Source organism: Chionomys nivalis, chromosome 13, assembly GCF_950005125.1.
Source record: "Chionomys nivalis chromosome 13, mChiNiv1.1, whole genome shotgun sequence".
NCBI classification, from domain to species: Eukaryota; Metazoa; Chordata; class Mammalia; order Rodentia; family Cricetidae; genus Chionomys; species Chionomys nivalis.
Window position 1 is genome coordinate 9,555,932 of NC_080098.1, and position 19,085 is coordinate 9,575,016.

Below are 19,085 nucleotides of genomic sequence, written 5' to 3' on the forward strand. Positions count from 1 at the left end.
CTGGATTCAGGATGACCTGGGAGGTGCACAGCATTTCTAGGTATGCCCATGAGATGAGAGTGTTTCCAGAGGGGATCAACTGAGGGGGGTACAGCCCATCCTGATGTGGGGTGCACTAACCCACGGGCTGGAGGTGGAGCCAGAGTGAAAGTGGGGAGAAGGGAGAGGGTTCAGCCTCTGCTTCCTGGCCCCGTCACGGTGTAAACTGCTCTGCTCCACCATGCGGTCTGTCTCATCACATTGGATGGATTGTCTGAAACCACGAGAGAGATTAAACCCACCCCCTAGCTATCTAAGAAACATAACTAATACAGTACTAAATCAAGCCAGCCAGCTTGGAGTTAAATGGCTAAAGGCTCAGGGTTGAATCTATTTAATCATTAAAACTGCAGTTTTAATCGGAAAGGGTTCATCAACAGGGCTTCCTAGAACTTGGATGATATGAAGCCCGGCTTCAGTGGTTTGGAAGGGTAGAAAGCCACACTGCCTTTTCTCTTGCTTCTGGCCCTCAGCACACAGTATAGACAGACATGGAGGACAGGAGCTGGAATTCAATATATTCTGCTTTGGGGTTGGAGAGATGGCTCAGCAGTTAGAGAGCGAGGTACTGCTCTTGCAGAGGACTAGAGTTTGGTCGCCATCCATACTGGGTGGCTCCCAGCTGCCTGTAACTCCAGTACCACACGGAGGCCTCTGGCCTACATGGGGACCTGCGTATATCTGCACATACCCACATGCAGATATACACATAACTACAAATAAATCTTTAAAATAAAAGCTATAAATTCTGCTTTATCTTTGAGGTTTCAGCGACAAAGAAGATTTTGGACAGCTCAGCTCAACTCGACTGTCCCCTCATTCTTTGAAGTGTCTCCAGGAAATGGAACATGTGGAGAAAAAGCACTTGTGGGTGTTATTCATTCAACTGAGGATCATCAATGCAACGGTAACCCTGGGAAGAGTGCAAACACATACGTGCTCTGATGTGAAGGCGATGAGCCTGGGCACGGCAGCCATTCCTTTCTCCTTGACTTCCGGAAACATCTTATAGCGGGCGATAAGCATGGCGTACATATTGGAGATGGCGCCACCTGAAGGGCACAGAAATAGTTACTTTCTCTAATCTCCATCGACACTTCTCAGGCCATCAGCATTCTCTGTTTCACAGCCCTACAACTTTCTCTGTGTGGGTCACAGCCCAGGATGGCGTCATAGAACCGAATGAAGTGGGGAGGCGGGGTCGAAAAAACTGCCGGCAGTAAAACATCTCACAATATACAGCAACCACAGATTATTTCAAAATTAAGCGTATAATGAGTCTGAGATGTTTCTGGCAGGGCTTGTGCACGTTACATCACACAAGGTGACTGTACGTTGGTTCTAAACACATAAAATATTCACTTGGTCTTTTGCATCATGCTACATAATACCAATGAACACTGACTGAAGTGGCTTGATTCAGATATGATATTATTGTATGTTATAAATTGCAGTGTTTTTACTGTACGTGCAACAGTTTTTGCTCTTACAGAAATTTAATAGCTTAGTTATGGAAAACAAGCTTAATATTTCTTTATCATTGTTCCTTAGCTGGTCCTTATCAATGTATCTGGATTATATTGTGTTAGAATGTTTGATTTTTAAAGTTGCCATTTGAGTTGGTGGTATGAGTATCATAAATAACCAATGAATGAATATTGATTTGGGACTCGGACATAATTTTTGACAATTTATGAAATGTCCCTAAATATACTTCTGCCATTTAATATTGTGTATTAATACAATGTGGCATAGGCTATCATAAAATAAAAATAAGGAGTAAGTTCAAAAATAGTGATGCCTATACACAGTGCAGTATCAAGTGTCTTGCCAAAGCTTAATTCTTTTCATAAAATTAAACATATTATGTCATGCAAATTTGCTTGTCCTTAATAAGTGGCAAAATATTATCCATAAGAAAATTACTTTAAAATAATTATTTATGATTTATTATAAGTGAATATCTTATTTGTGTGTTTATTTTACACGTCTAGAAACCCAGGTAGATCCCAAGTAAAAAGGGATAATGAGGGGGAAAAGTTGACGAAACCCTAACATCTAACTTCCAGGGAAAATGCTTGTAGTTTTCCTTCGAACTGCATCCTCAGATTCAAGGTACAGCAAAGATGGTTCAGAAAAGCACATTTGCCCCAACCACAGTAGGAAAAGCACCTTAGATGCCAGGCATGATGGTGCACGTGTTCAAGTCTAGCCTGGTCTCATAGTGAGTTCCAGAACAGCCAGGACTACAGAGATACCCTGTCAAAAAGGGTGGGGAGGGTTGGGGAGGGGGAGAGCAAGGCACCTTAAGGGGAAGTTTTAACTTATTTAGCTCTTGCTGGGGAGCTCTTTACAACATCTTATCATGTAGCTGGCTTTGAACTCATGATCTTCCTGTCTCAGCCTCCCAAATTCTGAAATTTACATATGTACCATTATGCACATCTTGAAGAGACTTTTGAAAAGAAATGTTTTCCTTTCTTTTCTCTCTAGTTTATAAGCATAACCAGTTGACATTAGGTCTATAAAATCCTGGTACTGTGCTAGTGGCAAATAGTTATTTCTTTTCTTTTGATAGCAATGCCGTATGCTTGAATTAAGCTAAATAAACCACTGTTAATGTTGCAGACTGCTAATGACTCTACAGAATGTATGATAAATGTCCACACTTATCTCATTATTCTCTGTTCAGTCCTTTAAACGGGTCTTTTCTTTCAAAGATATCTCTGAGATGCAATTGCACTAATTAATGCAATGCTGTTTGACGATGTCAGCTCCATATGGAACTGCATTTCCTGTATTTCCCCAAGACTGTCAAGGATTTCATATGATAAAGTTTTACCCTACTCTGTAAGTAACATCCCACATGACCAGCAATGAAACTTTCTGCAGGACTATAGAGAAGCTTAGGAATTTTGCTATCCAGGAAATATGATTGCACATATGTTGGCAAAGAAAACATGAGACCAGAAGGCAGAGTAAAAGTGTATCCCTCTGCTCACTCCAAGGAAGAAACTCTTGGGACTATTTCCTGGATGGTTTGATCGGCCTTTTCTTGTAGTGGCTGAGGAGCAAACAGGCTCTGCCAAGTTGAAGGGCCCATACAAGGCTATGACCTTTGCATTATGAGCCCTGGGCTATAATACAGACAGCCACTTGGTACAAGACCACCACCAACCAGATCGTGGTGTCTCTATAGTCAGAATGCAGGCAGTTACTACTACCTTGCTGAACCCTAGATATTCAAGACAACAGAAAACAGGTCAAGTATGTTCAGGTCTGATGCCCAGTTGAAGGGCAGATACTGTGTGATGGTGGACTCAAAGCAAAGCTTTAGAGGATGTTTCAAGCTAGCTTATGATTTCTCAGTCTTAGCACTAACAGACATTTTGAGCTACAGAATTCCTTAAAGGTGAGTTGTCTTAGGCTAGGTAAGGTGGTTAGCCCCACCCATGGCTTTCAGATGCAAGTAGCATTTTCTTTCAAACCATGACAACTCAAAAGATCCCCAGACATCCCCAGTGGTTCTTTAGGGAGGGAAGCATTGGTTCTCTAGTTGAGAGCTGCAGCTCTTGTTACATTCCCAGTCTGAAGGTGGGGAGGGGAGAAAAGAAAGGGGGAGGTACCCAAAGAAAGCACTCTTCAGGTGTGAACTAGAAGCTTCCAGCTCTGACCTCCTGCAACCTTGAGGATGATGAAGAGACTTGTGCACATGAGGATGAGTATGGATGTTTGAGTGACTATGCCAGAAAAAGACTGTGGCTATGCCAGGCCTTTCTCCCTTAGTCCTTATCCTTTATGACCTGCCAAAGACTAGAGCACGCTTTGATCCTCAGGTGTAGATAATATCACATATACAGAATTCTGCTGTGGGATAAAGGTCTTTCACCTTGTAAAGATTTGTCACTTTTATTGGTTTAATAAATTGCTGATTGGCCAGTAGCCAGGCAGGAAGTATAAGCAAGGTAACCAGAACAGGAGAATTCTAGGAAGATGAAAGGCTCAGTCTACAGTCATCACCCAGACACAAAGGAAGCAAGAAGAGAATACCTCACTGATAAAATAGGTACCAAGCGACATGGCTAACACAGACAAGAATTATGGGTTAATGTAAGATACAAGAGTTAATAAGAAGCCTGATCGAATAGGCCAACCAGTTTATAATTAATATAATCCTCTGCATGTTTTTATGGGACTGAAGAGCTGCAGGACCAGGAGGGACAGAAACCTCTCTCAACAGAATTCTAGGAGTCATAGTGGAATTTCCAGGAAGTACCAAGTCTTTGGGTGCTAGTGGTGGAGGAGAACAGAAATGAACAACAATCAAAACAAGTTGATCATTGACCCAACTCTTAAGATTTAGTCCTAGTGCCTGTAATTCTACTTTCTCTGCTCCCACCCCTTAGATCATTTGACTCTTTAGCCCAGGAGCAAGGCTAGATTCTATCTAATAAAACATCTGCCAGCAAATAAGGATGCTATGAACCATCATCTTCTTTTAGGAAGTTGAGGAGAAACAAGTCCCCATTGCTTTTTCTTGCTGTCCCCTCTGACTTGGAGTATTTATATTACAATATAACATTACATCTCTGGATTTCTCACTAAGCTGAAACATATGAGTCTTCAGGCTGAAAGGAAAAATCTCTACAGTTTCCACCTAATAATTTGCCACCAGTCACCAGGCCATATAGAATCTAGCAGAACCATCAATGAGGAATTTTTTCTTTGGGTGTATGTTTTCTGGAGCATGCAGTTTCCAAGACAAGCTAGATAATTAGGCATGTCTCCTATTTAGACTAGTCAAAATTTCATAGTCAACATCCTACTTCTATGAACCATTAAAATAGAAACAATGTTGTTCTTGGCATATCTCAGGGACAGCTCAGCTCCACAATCAACCTTATAAGAGAATGAGTAAAGTAGAAATGATGTTGACATCATAACCCTGCTAACCCTGCTAGTCCTCCATGAAAATGTGTCTTAAGTATCAACTTCAGACAATAAAAACCAAGCTATAAACTTAGCATCAAAGGAGAGTAAGCACTAAATTGTCTAGAAAATGAAAGAATCAGTCCATCACAACTATTGTTCAATGACTTGTTTTTTTTTTTGAGACTAATTTTCTGTTCCATTTAACTAACACTTTTCCCTTTAGCATTTGAGAAAACATGATATGTACTTAAAAACATGAAATAACAGTTGAGATGTGGTTAGACAGACATATGCAGTTTTGAGACTGCTATTGTTGGGTCTTTGTTTCATCTTCACACATTTTCTTTCTTCTCTCACTTCTCACCTGCCTCTGCACGTTTGCTTTAGAGGGATCAGAATCTGGCCATGCTGTCGCTGTCATGTGCAGATGGCCTCTCCTGTCCATCCCACCCGTCAGAGTGTACTGAAGACTACCTTCCTCTTAATGATTAGGTTCTGCTCTGACACCAGACTTCTTTTGCATGGATCAATGACTTTTTCCATCATCATCCTAATCAATGAATCAAGTCAAGGTCACAGACACAAGCTAAGGGCACAGCATTTGTTTCAGGTTGGTTCTATGGGCTGGGAGAGGTATAAATGTGGAACCTAGGGTGTGGTGGCTGGTATAAAAGGCAAAATGGAAAACATTGGGTGCCATAAAAAAGAGAAGGAAGGAAAAATATCTCAAGGAAATTCCTATTCTCTTTCAGCTCTAAGGGATCATCTCCCATGCACTGTTTGTCCTCTTTGAAATTAGAAATTAACCTGAATCCACTTCCCTGCTCATTATTCCAGAGACTGGAGAAGGGAATGAGCTCAACTGAGGAAACACGCCTCAATACACACCATCACACACTGAGTGTTGTATTAAATGCCTCTTTTACATTTCACTAATTCTGGGAAATGCAGCAAGTGTGGATTTTTTTATTAGCAATCATTATTCCCTTGTCCAGCACTATACATACATCTTATATGTAGGTAGACGTATTGGGTGACTATCATGTCTGATTATACCGTTAAGCACAAACAACTGGCATTAGTAAGCTTGAAGGTGTGTTCAATGGATTCAGTCACTCTTGTTATTTTGATAAGCACACAGCCTAGGTATTCTAATCATAAACACAAAATAGATGTTTGCTTTTCTTAAGTTTATAACATGGCATGTCAGAAGAATAAAACAGAGAAAATTTGAAATATATATACCAGGAGAAAATATTCCATCTCCAGAGCCCCCTGGCCAGCCAATGATCTCTCTCATTTTCTTTAGTGTGACATATTCTAACAGCACAAATACAGGAGCAATCTCGTAGGTGAACCTGAAATGTATAAATGACAATATTTTATGTATGTAGCTCAAATAATTTATTTACCATTTAATATCACAGAATATTTTCTGATTTTTAAAATTTACATTCATAGATGCAAGGATTCTAACATTAAATATAAAATTATTTATAAAAGACTTTTGAAAACATTACTCATTTTTCTGTTGCCTTAAAGCCAAGATCTTCAATTATTGACATAATATACAGGAGTAGCTTATTGTACTGGATACAGAACACGACACAGTGTGACACTGGAAGATGCAGCAGTGGGCTCTGTTCTCTTTTACATAACGTATCATTTTAAATCAGAATATTAAAAAGTCTCTTTTGTATTTTAATATTTTGCATATAGTTTGATAAAATCAAAGACATATAAAGGTGTTTTTAAAATTAAGCTAGAATGAGAATACGTGATGCAAAGAGATTTACACAAAAGAGATTCTTGTGTAATCAGCTACTTACATGTTAGTGTTTGCTGTTGATGTCAGCCAGTCTGCTGCCAACCCAACCATATCCAGTCCAGTAGACAGCTGATTAAAATATCGGGGATGCCCTGAATAAAATGGAATTAGGATTGCAACCAGTGAAAATAAATGTCTCCCAAACACATGTTTTTTTAATAAGTAAAGGATCTTGAAAGATATTTCAGTTACAAGAGATGCATATTCAGAAATATAATATGCAAGTGTGCCTGTGAGCACAAAGACACATGATCATGTGCACACATGTGCACACATGTGCACTCACACTCATGCAACCCTTCCTCTAACCAGAGGCTAATTAGAGTTTAATAGTTTCCAAGACACTCTCTAAAGATCTCCTCTCAAATGGGCCCTTTAAAAATCATATGTACTTTGCAATGTGGGATTAGATTACTTCCTACTATACTTTCAATATAATTGCAAAATAAATTTTATGGTATCCCAAATCATTACTCCCATTTGCACTGATAATGCTTACAGTCCTTTTGTTGAGCTGTTCTGAGAATCAGTCACACCATGACATCCTTCAGGCATGCCAGCATTCATAATAATATCAGTGACAGATGACTGATGATTACAAAGACAGGACAAAAATGAGAAAGTAGGACACTCTGCCGAGTGATTTGCCGTGTCTAGAGATGGCATAGACAAAGCTAATTCTTGACAGTTTTCCCTGTCTGAATTGTGATTATGATCAACAAAGCCCCTCCTAGTTGAGATTTAGAGCAGAACTAAACACAGATCTGTGAAGAAATATAATCAATGGCTAGGCCCATCCATTAAAAGGATTATCTAATAAACTTCTAGATTTCTTTAAAATTCTGCAAATGGATTGCCCTCCACATAACCCCTGAGGCTGTTATTTAAAATGTGGTTATAAATATCTCATCAGGAGTCTGTTTTCTCATCTTGTCCCATAGACGGCTATCAATACATCCATGTTTTGTTTAGCAAGAGCAATTTGGGAAGAAGCAAAATTCTGGAAGTAGCATCTGATTTTCAAAGAGGTATCTGTCACTTGCTGGACATCTGTCTGGTGCCTGTGATGTGAGTCTCGTGTCCCAAGTGTGGGCAAAACAAGATAAAGGACAGCACTGGAAAAAGCACGTTGCTTATCTCAGGGACTTAGAAGGCTCTCTTATCAGCTCTGGGCATGTGGCTAGAGAGCTTAACAATGGGAACAGATAGCACTGGGAAGGAGCACATTTTAGAGGGAATGGAATTTTGCGACTCTAGTTAATTCTTGACATTACCTCCTTTATGACCTCAGATCATGCCTCCGCCCCCTTTTCTCTCTTCTGCAGGCCCTTTGACTCTGACCTCATCAGTTTACTCATTCAGAAAAGGTATAAAGTTCCTCAGCTGCGCAGATGCTGTTGCAAGACACCATCCCCTTCTCTCTGCCTCATTGACTCCTCATTTCATTGTGGCTCCAAGCTGACATCACAGCCCACTTCTCCCTCCAGAGGGCCCTCCACTCTACTGTCCTGAAATCATTTTAGAGTGAGGAAATCAATTTGGATTTATAGCTTATATATATTTCTAGATGATCCTACCTATTAGCACACGGGATTTAACCCTGTGGAAATTCTGGTATGGTAACCTCTGCACAGAACTGAGAGGATGTCTAAGGTGTGTGCAGGAGCTCTGGACATCAGAACTCCAGCCCACTCTGCTTGAACAGATACTCTCCGTGAACTAAACACAAGTGTGATGCTTCTTATGGGGGGAGGGGGGGCGCGGTTACTTCACTGTATACAGTTTTTGACCTCGGTCTGCAATTTCATCGGACTCTCTCCTGAACCACAGCTTTCATTCACTGCTAATGATTTGAAACTACAGAGCGAGGCAACTTAACAGTCAGAGCAGCATGACCTTTGGGGTTCTGGCAGAAATGTCCCCCTAATTACATCTGTTCTGCTCCTGTGGCCCCTACATGCTGCCTGCAAGGGATTCTCACTGCATCCATCCAGGGTTGTCTGAGAGTGTGAGAGGCTGCATCTGAATCTGATAGCAGCTCCAGCAGTGCTGGGCATCCTATGGCCCCTGGCCTGGCCTGTGTGATGTGAGCACTCTGAGGGGACCATGCTCTGTTCCAAGCACGGGAAGGCTCCTGCACAGATTAGCGAATGAGTCTCAAAGGATGACGTGCAAAGGCTGGCACCTGGCAAATGAAACCTGATGCTCACAGTCAGTTGGAGAGGAGCCAAAAATCCTCTAAAACCGCTTTTTGTGAACTGACAACCCGCAGAAGGGTGCTCCTTGGTTTCCTTTGTCTAAGGGCTCTCTTAAAGATTGAAGACTACATTAGCATTACCCTGTTTGGCCACCACAGCTAAAGAGAACAATTCCTGCGGACGCAGGAAGTGTCTAGATTCCCATTGTTTACTGAAGCTTCTAGTTCTAGCATTTCTTCACAAGTAATTTGAACAGGCACCTCATTTAAAGTCTTCCTTACTGCCCTTCAATCCTTTCTAAAGTTGGAGGCCAAATGGAAATCGGGCTAAAGACTGTAATCAGAGACTAAGTGACATTTTATAAAATGATCTCTCAAGGATCATAAGAATACTGAATGGTAACAGGGAGGGAAACTGCTTTGACAGATTGTGTAGTTCCAGTTGACAAACAGAATATTAACAACATAATAAGCCATAAGTTTGACAATTGAAGAAAAAAACTGCCTGCTGATGATGTTTTGAAGTGCTATTTGGGGATGTATGGAGAGAAGAGAAAATATGGCACGAATAATACTGAGATATTCATCTTAATCCATCAGATTTTTATCTTCACTTTAAATAAAATGCACCACAGCAACATTTGACTAGCAGTTTTACAAAAATATATAGCAAAAAAAAAAATCTAAGCATTTCATTGATCCTTTCATTCCCCTCGACAGCACTAGAGCATTGATACACAGAACTATTACTTCCTTTGACTGGCAGATGCCATTATCTTAACTCTAAACTGAATTTCAAAGATAACCAGCTTTGGGGAATGAAGATGAAAAAAAAAAAAGTACGTATTCTTTTTTATTTGTGAGCAACATAAACAATATGTAGCAATTTGCCATTAGTGAATTTAAATGTCAAGTATGGGGGATGGGCTATGCAGAAAAGAATTAAAACCATTTCTCAAGCTTGCACAGAAGGATACGTGAAAAGTAAGTAGGAGCAGAGTATCAATCCTTTCATGCCTGGCACGTGTGTTCTACTGGTTTCCAGGAGGACTAACTGACGATATCTAACAAATCTCCAAAAATTATAATCCACAGAAATTAATCAACAAGTTAAGCTCATTTCCCCTCATATCTATTTCCAAGTCTTCCAAAATGGAAATAATTACACAATAAATCAGTTTCCCAAGGCGTTTATGCAAACCTTTCTCCTCTGATGATATAAAGAATGTTTGGGGGGAGGAGGTTAAACTGCTTTTGTAGCAAATGTTCTTAAAATGTTTGTCATTTGTTATACTAATAAATCACCCAAAAAATGGTAGCATAAAATATAGCATTTGCATGACTAATAATTCCTTAATATTTCACATTTAGGAGTTACCAGTAAATCATTTTAATTCTACGAATCACTGTAGATCCTTCAGCTTTCCCTCCTCCACCTCAGAAAGGCATTCATATTTATCACTTGTAATTTGTTTCATTGTGTATCAAAATGATTAGAGACAATGTAGAAACAAGCAGAACCCTCAGGACCTGGGTGGAAGAAAGCTTGGGAGGCACTCAAATGGATGTGGTATCTGGAACTACATCATCATTTTATCCTGTCTCAAAGGATGCTATGAGAATCAGACATTCTTATTCACGTGCATAGTCAATGCGAAGGAGACAAATCCTTATGTAATACCGCTGAACTGCTAAGCTAGTCTATATTGTGGTGTGTGTGTGTGTGTGTTCGCACGCACACTTCTTTCAAAACAGGAGAAAAACTGGAATTCAAACCTAAGGTTTAGTCACTTGAAGCAATGCCACAACGTTCTCCCTCCAGCCTGAAGACTGTATAAGTTGTTTAGTTGGGACTCCTGATCAGTTCTGTGCCAAGAAAATTGCCAGCAGCACCCTGGAGTTCAGGCTTAGAGGATTGCACCCTTAGTCTTTACAGCTCTCATTTTCTCCATTTTGGGTCACTTCTACCGGCCCCTAGTGACAAATGGTTTCTACAACCTCTGATTCATCTCCTGCCACTCTTCAGATTTATACCCAAAGAAGGCTCTGACATTATCAACAAGGTGCTCTTGGATTACTCTAATAATGACTATGTTTAAACAAATGCAATTTTGCAATATTGAGGATAACACGACCCAGTAGAACAGGAACCATTTCATAGAAAAAAAATGAAAATTGCAAAAAAAAGCTTTATTATTGCTGGTTGCACAATACCTGTTTTAATTGCATATTTTAGAGTTGTTTGGCAATGCGTCAAAATTTCCTCCAAATTTTGTGGTTGGTCTGCTAACTCCCAATTATATTCTTGAAGAAGCTCGTTGGGGTAGTGGAAATCAATTACTTTAGTTGATCTATCGAAACTTTTCACCACATACTGAAGCAAAATGTTCATAACATCTTGCAGAAACGCCAGAGTGGGCCTCTCTCCATCGCACGCTGGCAGCAGGTCTGAAGAATGGAATGGAAAGGATGCTTTAGATTTTACTACGCAAAGATCCAGGCAATTGTGGATCAGGCAATTTCTCTTTGAGTTGAATTGATTGGCACTGGAATCGCAGTGCTTGGGAGGGAGTCTGAGGCAAGGGGAGTTGGAGATCAGATCTGGTCTAAGGGATAGAAGACCCCGGTTCAAACAAAAACCACATCATCTGGAAACACAAGTGGACAAAATCTCCGTCGGAAATTAAATTTTATTTTTATTCCTAACATAGTATCTTGTTTGGTTTATTCTTTTTCAAAAAAAAAGGGGGGGGGCTCGACTTGTCTGTTTCACAGGCGTTTGTCCTAAATGTTATGAGTGATCGTTTCAATTGTCAAGACTCCACGTAGGGAATGTTTGAGAAATGCCTTCGTGCAAACCAGGAAAAGTCAGCCTTGCCAAGTCATTACCTCTGACTTCTGAAGGCCAGATGTTGTCAAAGTCGAGGCGTGTGGCTGTGTGTGCGAGCACTTTCTCGCTGTTTGGGAGACTGGGAATCATGCAAGCTGAGGTAAAATTTAGCGCCCAGGGCTCACGTAAACAGAATCGTTCCTCAGTGAAATCAGTTACAAATTGCTCTGGATCCAATCGAACATCTAAAAAATATCCCCATGATTCCGAACTATCTGGGAGGGCACTTGGAAATTTGCTCTACTTAGAGACTGGGGCAGCGCAGAGAAGCCCCGACATCTGGGGCAAGCCAAGGCCACTGACATCCCCAGTTCTCAAGGCTGCGCTGGGGCCAGGCGTTGTGGCCTGTTCGGAAACGCTAGGGCCGGGTTCTCGGGCGCGCTCCAGCCCCTGTACTCAACGCCCTTCCAGTTCCACGCAAGATTCTCAGAGGGCCCGCCCCCACCATCCACTGGGTGCCTGGAGGTCAGACGTCGCCGGGGAGGAGCATGGTCCTGGCCAGCCGGCTTGCCTTTTTACCTGTTGCGTGCAGAAATGCGTAGTTGACATCCGCTTTGGGGCAGCTGCAGGGTTTTTGGTCGCAGGTGCAGGCGACCTTCCGAGGGGCGGCCCGCGGGGCCAAGCTCCCGCCGCTCTCCGCTGGCTTCTCAGAGTCTCCATAGAGCAGAGCTAGACAAGGACACGGAGCGCGGGGCCTGGTCAGCCGGCGGCAGTCTGGCTTCTGCATACCCGCCCATCCGCAGCCGCAGCTGAGGACTGGGGGGGCGCAGGTTGCAGGCTCGGCGACATTTCCCAGCCAGCCCTAGCCCCCGACCTTGCCCGTCCTTCTCCCCAGCGCGCCAAACACTCACCGCACAGCTTGTTTCCGATGCCGCCAGTGAACTTTTGAGCTACCTGGCACCAAGCTCTCGCTGCGATCGCCAGGCAGAGGGACAGCGAAGTGGAAAGAGAACAAACGGGCGAGTGAAATTTCGTTCCAAGTGAACGAGGTCTTTAGTGAGGAGTCTGGGAATCCGGCTTCAACCTCGCGAGCGGCCGTGGGCGACTCTGTTCTGAGCAGGTGGGGTAGCTCGGGGGAACCCGACTCCAGGGCTAGCCCTGGCTTCACCGTGTCCCGTGAATAAAGCCACACCACCGCCCTTCGCACTTGTTCACCAGGTGCGCAGGTTTCCAGACCCTCACTGCTGCGCCAGAACTGTCTTTCCTAGACCCCGGGCTACCCATTTGGTCGCGCTTGCATTCCGACCCTAAACTACTACCCATTTCGTCTTTGTTTGCCCCATTTCTTCCCTGTCCAGGGTCTAGAGGTCCAAAAGCAAAGACCCCCCCCCTCCCCCGTTCTTGAAGTCCATTGATTCCCTCAAACGCTGCGGTCTTTCAGGAGTCTATGCTTAGGGGAATGGGCTGAGACATCCTGGGCATCTTCCCGGGGGACAAAAGACTGAGGAAGTTTGGGGTTCTCACACAGTTAAGGACTTAACCCAGGTAGCAGGGCGAAGCGTCCGAATAAGTTTCCTGTTGCAGATGTCAAAGCTCTGATCATCTGCGCAGCCCTGCAAATCCCAAGCCGGCTATCCACAAAGCTCTCCCGCTGCAGGTCCCTATTGTCCTACCTGTACCCGGGTTCTCGGGATCCCCAGAGCCATCTTCAGATCCGAAGGACCAAAAGCCGGAGCCTGGAGAGGCCATGGGCTCTGCGAGACTGGCGCCGGTCGCCTCCGAGTGGATGCAGGAGAGCTGGCTTTGGCTCGACCCTGCACGCGCGTGCGTGTGTGAGTGTGTGTGTGTGGCGGGAGGAGGGCAACGCTCGGGGACTGGCGCGTCCGCGAGACGAGGGTGGGTGTCACACAGGGACAGGAAACGTGCTGTCTGTCTGCGTGTGCCGGTGCTCGTGCGTATGTGTTCCAGTCAGAGCGTATGGACGCGGCTGTGCGGTTCGCAGAAGCTAAATAGAAAAGTCGCCAGGATCTTAGCAGATTGGAAAGTGGAAAGGGCCCAAGAGATTTTTAGGGAGAGGGAGCTCGGTGGGGAGATGAGGGAGTGACGGAGGGGAAATGGAGGAGCGGGATCGTGAGGTGCGAGGCTGTGCGTTGGAGCGCGAGTCAGCTGCGGGGGAGGGAGTCGTGCTTGCGCAGGGCTGACCCAGCCACAGGCGCTCCGCGCTTCCCGCTTCTACTAGGACGCGCTGTCCAGGGTGCTACCGCAGCCCGCTACACACGGGCCCTAGTGACCGGAGACCAGGGAGACCTTGGAGGGGCTGGAAGGGTGACCGAGACCGATTTTTACGTGTGCATCGATTGGTTCATTGTTTGAGGGCTGACTCTGACTGCGGACAAGCAAAAACAGTTCTTGCGCCCTCTTTCCTCTAAACCGGCGCCGAGGTCGCTGTGACCTCAAGAGCCCAGGCCACCTGGCCGCAATCAGGCACAGCTTCAGAGCCTGGGGAAGGTACCAAGGAGGAAGGGAGGTGGGTCTCCTAAAAGCCGACGGACTCATTTTATCTCCTTTGCAGAGCCTAGCGTCTGCCTGCTGAGCTGAGCCAACCTCAGGGCGCAGGGTTCCTGCGCAGTCATGCGCTGGGTCCCCGGACCCACTGTCCAGATTTTGACTGACGGCTGAAGAGAAAGACTGCTGATTGAAGCAATTAAAATCCATGCTGGAGTCTATCACTGAGGACCTCGGGCTGGGAAAAATTAAATAAATAAATAAAACGAACAGAAACTTCTTGAATAGGAACGGGGGAGAGCTGATGCTGCCCACAGGATTGATGGTTGATGGGGGAGGGGATCCGGTTACTAGGTGACCTTGGCCTATAGAGGCGTGAAACAGCCTACTGTTTGTGTGTGACACAAACACGCGGGTGCGTAGGAGGAGTGCAGGGGGGTTCCAAGTGAGCAAACCAGACTTCTCAAATATCAAAAGAAAATGCATTCCCTCTTTTCAGGGGGACTCAAACCAATGACCTCTCATTCCCAAAAGGAATCCTTAAGGTCTGGACTGCGATTGCCTAACAATATAAAATTGTCAACTTCCAGGTCCAGAGAGCAGTAGTTCTGCTTTTTCTAATAAAGAATGAAACGATTCTTTCTGTTTTCCTTTCCCTAAAGGTTCGTAAATAGGAGCTGCATCTTGAGGGTTTGGGGCCCTTGGACTTCCATCTGATCTACTCTGTAACTATGACTCCAGGCTTACGGAGAGCTCAAGAAAGACTGGCAGGAAAGCGCTGGTTTCAGTCATTCCCAATCACCTTCCCTGGGAGCCCTGGGCTAGTGTTAGCCTTTTCTGTAGTCCCCAAAGCCCTTCATTGCTTCTCTGAATTTTTAAAACAGGCACCAAAGCAGGGACCCTGGAGCCTTCTGTCTTGGCGACCAGGGTTACTTGTTTTGTTAGGGATCCTGAGACCTGGGGAGGCTTTGCAGATGCCCAAGTCTTGGGTCTCCAAGTTCATTCTCTCCCCAAAGCTTTATCTTCTTCCCACATGTCCGAATCCAGGGGCCCATGGAGGAGCTAGTTAGTGGAAGCCCACTGAAATTGCAGGATCTCTGGTTGCAATTGGCACTATTGGGTGCAGCCCGAGGCTGTCTCTAAGCTTGCTCTGGCGACAAGCAGGAGCATGGCCAGGGAAGGCTGTAATCTTGAACCTAGGGCTCAGCTTGGTCAGTCTTTAGGGCACTCCCGGACTGATCGCTTCAGCAGGCAGAGGCAAAACCTCCTGGAATGCCTTGGCTCCGAAGTCTGCTCGGCGCTTGCTCCTTCAAGCTTTGCTGATATGACTCCGGTTCTTGGGTTCTTTGTTTAAATCCATACCAAATCCTGCAAATAATTTGCTTCAGGCCAGCTGGCTGGGGTTGAAGCTTTTTTTTTTTTTTTTTTTTTTTTTTTTACTATGGATGAGTGGTTTGAAATAAAAAGGTTCATAAACACACACACACACACACACACACACACCTTCCAAGGAAGAAATGGAAGAAAACAAGAGGAAGGTAGAATCTCAACATCTGAATTTAACTTCTTCAGAAACAGTGACTTAAAACGGTACTGTTTAAATGCAATTAAAGCTCACAGCCTCGAGTGTTTTTAAATCAAATGTTGTTTTTTACATTAAGAAATATTATTTTTTGCCACTCCCCACTTCAGATGCAAGTGGGATTGGGTTTGTCTTTTAAAAATCCATCTCTTCCTAGACAGCAATTTGCTTTGTAAATTTTTTCATTTCCCCAAAGAGGCCCCCCCGCCCCTCTGGTTGACGATAACAAAAGAGCTCATGGAGGTAATAATTACAGCCATTAGTTGACAAAGGAGGCAGCGAAGACTGGGAAGGCTGTTACCCGGAGAAGGCTTTCCATTTAATGTGGGAGACCCACACCCAAATCTCCAGCATAACCCACAGGAAAGTGTCCTGGGACGACCCATTTCTTGTCCACAGTGCATCCAGAAATCCCCGTGGCAGGTGGGACCAAAGAAGAGCATTTGGTACAAGTTTCCCCGTGTCCCTTTGGGGCTTAAATATCGAGGGACCGAGAAAGTATAGATGGAAAGAAAAAAGACGAAAACAGCTATGACCTTGCAATCTCCCACCAAGGGCTGGCTACTTCCTTTTTCAGTTTTACTTAATTCGGAGTGCAGGGGCTGGGGCAGAGCTGTTTGTGGCCTCTCTACCCAGAAATTGGATGCCTTTGCTGATACTCTTGGGAGAACTTCGGTATTGAGGGGCCACTGGAAACCAGGATTGAAGGATGACAGGCAGAGGAGCAGGGCTCCTCCTTGTAGTACCTGCTCCAGGTGGAGTGCGGGAGCACAGAAAACCTAGCCAGCTCAGGGTGCCCTACTCCTGCCTCCCCCATATCGGTGAGCCCTGCGGTTATGGTTTCTTGTGTCAGGAACCGTCCTGCCGTTCTATCCACACGTTGGCTCATGACAGGGTGACTCCTCTGTCCTGTCTATCTGGTTCCAAACTGGAGTGGAGCTAACTAGGGTAGGAGCGGGGAGAAGAGCGCACTTGGATTTGGGGCACGGCCCTGTCACAGCAGGAGGCTTCTCCTCAGCTGGATCCCGTTTGTAAGATGAAACCGCTGCAAAAGCCCAGGTCTGGGGAGCTTCAGGGGCCCACTCTGCACAGACCCTGACAACTCTCGGACACAAATGTATCAGCGCTCGGCTTTCTGGTTTGGGTTTTGGGCAGCAGAACCCTGACCTAACCTGACCAAAACCTGTTTGCTCATCCAGTCCTCACTGGAATCCTGCCTGTACCTTCTTTGCCCGCGCAGGATCGTGTAGACCTGGTGTCTTTCATGGAGGGGTTAAACCTGGAGGATATATATATATATATATATATATATATATATATATATATATATATCTCAAATGGTAAGGAAACTCCTGCTTCCTACCCGCTGCCCGTTTGCTCACTTTTATGTGGCCAACTTCCAGGGAGGAGAGGTTACTTCAAATCTGCAGAGGAAGAGACCTTACTCTCTGACAGTTCTCAGCCTGAGGACCAGTGCCAGTGTGGTTGGCCTGGAAGGCTGTGTGTGCATGGGTTTGAAGGTTCGTCCAGGATTCTAGGTTCAGTTTAAGGTGGGCTATGCTGTAGAGTAGCTGGGGCTGGGGATTAGCTTCTGAAGACAGATCTCATCTCACCTCCTGCCACCAGCCCAGCTGTACACCAGAGACAGAGCCCCCAAGGCACAAGGCTGACAAACCCTTGTAAAACACACTTTCCGAGATGCTTACTTTATTTAGTAATCTTACTAATCAAAAGAGGAGAAAAAAAGCAAGTTTGAGATGAGTTCCCCTTCAAAGTTCTTTCCACTTTGCTCTGGCATATCCAAACAAGGTCCTGCGAAAGTCTTTTCAAGAAAGAAGAAATCTTTTACATCATTTAAAAATGAGCAAGGGGGTGGTGACAGCTCAGACACAGTGGGTACCTGAATCACAAAGAGTGGAATCAAGTGGTACATTAGGGTGATGGGGGCAACTGCAGGTGGAAGACATCTAGAGGTCCAGTATCTGGAATGCCCCAAAGGGGTTTAAGATTCTGAGGGCGCCTTGCTGTTGCTGTGGTCCTTGTAGCATCTCAGGGTCCAGCACTTTTTGAACTCAGTAGGGCCTACAGCTGCTGCACCAGGCGCTGGCGCTGGGAGGTTTTGCGCAGGAGCCTTCTGTAGTCATAGGGGTTGGCCGAGATCTCCTCGCTCCCCTTGGTGGTCCAGCACCTGCAAGTTAGACAGGGTCTCACAGTCAATGGCAACTGCTAGCAGGGGTATTTCCAGCTACCCTCCCAGGGCTAGGCGCGCCTCTTCCTTGAGCTATACCAACCACACACATTTAAGAAAGACTCAACTAAAATGTCAGGCTAAACAACCCAACTTAACTGGCTGTAAAGATGCTCTGAAGCTTTGCAGAGTTGAAGCTAGTGACTTTTGTGTTTGGAGAGCCAACCACTAGAAGATAGAGATCACAAAGGCTGGCTTTGTTTGGAACAATAATTCACAGTTAATAAAAACATACTTTAGTGCCTTATTTAGTTTTTAAGAGACTTTCATCAATCAAGAAGATACAAGGTGTATAATCTGGATTTTTTTGGTGGTGTTTTGTTTTTTCTTTTTGAGACAGTGTTCTTCTGTATAGCCCTGGCTATGTTGGAACTCACTCCATAGTCCAGGCTGGCCTTGAACTCAGAGATCTGTCTGACTCTGCCTCCTAAGTGCTGGGATTAAAGGCCTGCAAGACCACCACCCTGCTCACCTTCTGGACTTTTAAATCAAATGTCTCTTTTAAACACTCCCTCAATCTGACTAATCACTAATCACTCTAGTAGGAATACAGTTACTGCTTGTTCTGTTGACTTTTCAAAGTTTCTTCTTCTTCTTCTTCTTCTTCTTCTTCTTCTTCTTCTTCTTCTTCTTCTTCTTCTTCTTCTTCTTCTTCTTCTTCTTCTTCTTCTTCTTCTCCTCCTCCTCCTCCTCCTCCTCCTCCTCCTCTTTCTTCTTCTTCTTCTCTCTCCTCCTCTTCCTCTTCTTCCTCTTCTCCTTTTTCCTCTTCTTCTTCTTTCTTTGAGACAAGGATCTTCTACTTAACCCAGACTACACTGTACCTTGTACTGTAGGCCAGGCTGGTCTTGAACTCAGAGATCTTTTTGCCTCTGCCTCCTGAGTGCTGGAATTAAAGACATGTGCCACCACAGCCAGGCAGGTTTC

General features: G+C 44.5%; 2 protein-coding genes across 2 annotated transcripts in view; both read right to left on the reverse strand.

The window, feature by feature from the left end:
• Window positions 1-13,964, reverse strand: part of Gad2 (glutamate decarboxylase 2) — a 71,212-nt gene extending 57,248 nt beyond the window's left edge. The window contains exons 1-7 of the mRNA XM_057788034.1: window positions 13,500-13,964; window positions 12,738-12,797; window positions 12,406-12,555; window positions 11,211-11,444; window positions 6,801-6,891; window positions 6,217-6,329; window positions 976-1,091 (exon numbers count right to left, since the gene is read on the reverse strand). Coding sequence (XP_057644017.1) covers window positions 976-1,091; window positions 6,217-6,329; window positions 6,801-6,891; window positions 11,211-11,444; window positions 12,406-12,555; window positions 12,738-12,797; window positions 13,500-13,575 — 840 coding nt within the window. The 5' untranslated portion in view covers window positions 13,576-13,964. The remainder of the gene's footprint in view (window positions 1-975; window positions 1,092-6,216; window positions 6,330-6,800; window positions 6,892-11,210; window positions 11,445-12,405; window positions 12,556-12,737; window positions 12,798-13,499) is intronic.
• Window positions 13,965-17,970: 4,006 nt separating this feature from the next.
• The window catches only part of Myo3a (myosin IIIA), a 165,401-nt gene continuing 164,286 nt past the window's right edge, over window positions 17,971-19,085 (reverse strand). Inside the window, exon 33 of the mRNA XM_057787845.1 lies at window positions 17,971-18,101. Within this exon, the coding sequence (XP_057643828.1) occupies window positions 17,996-18,101 (106 nt within the window). The 3' untranslated portion in view covers window positions 17,971-17,995. The remainder of the gene's footprint in view (window positions 18,102-19,085) is intronic.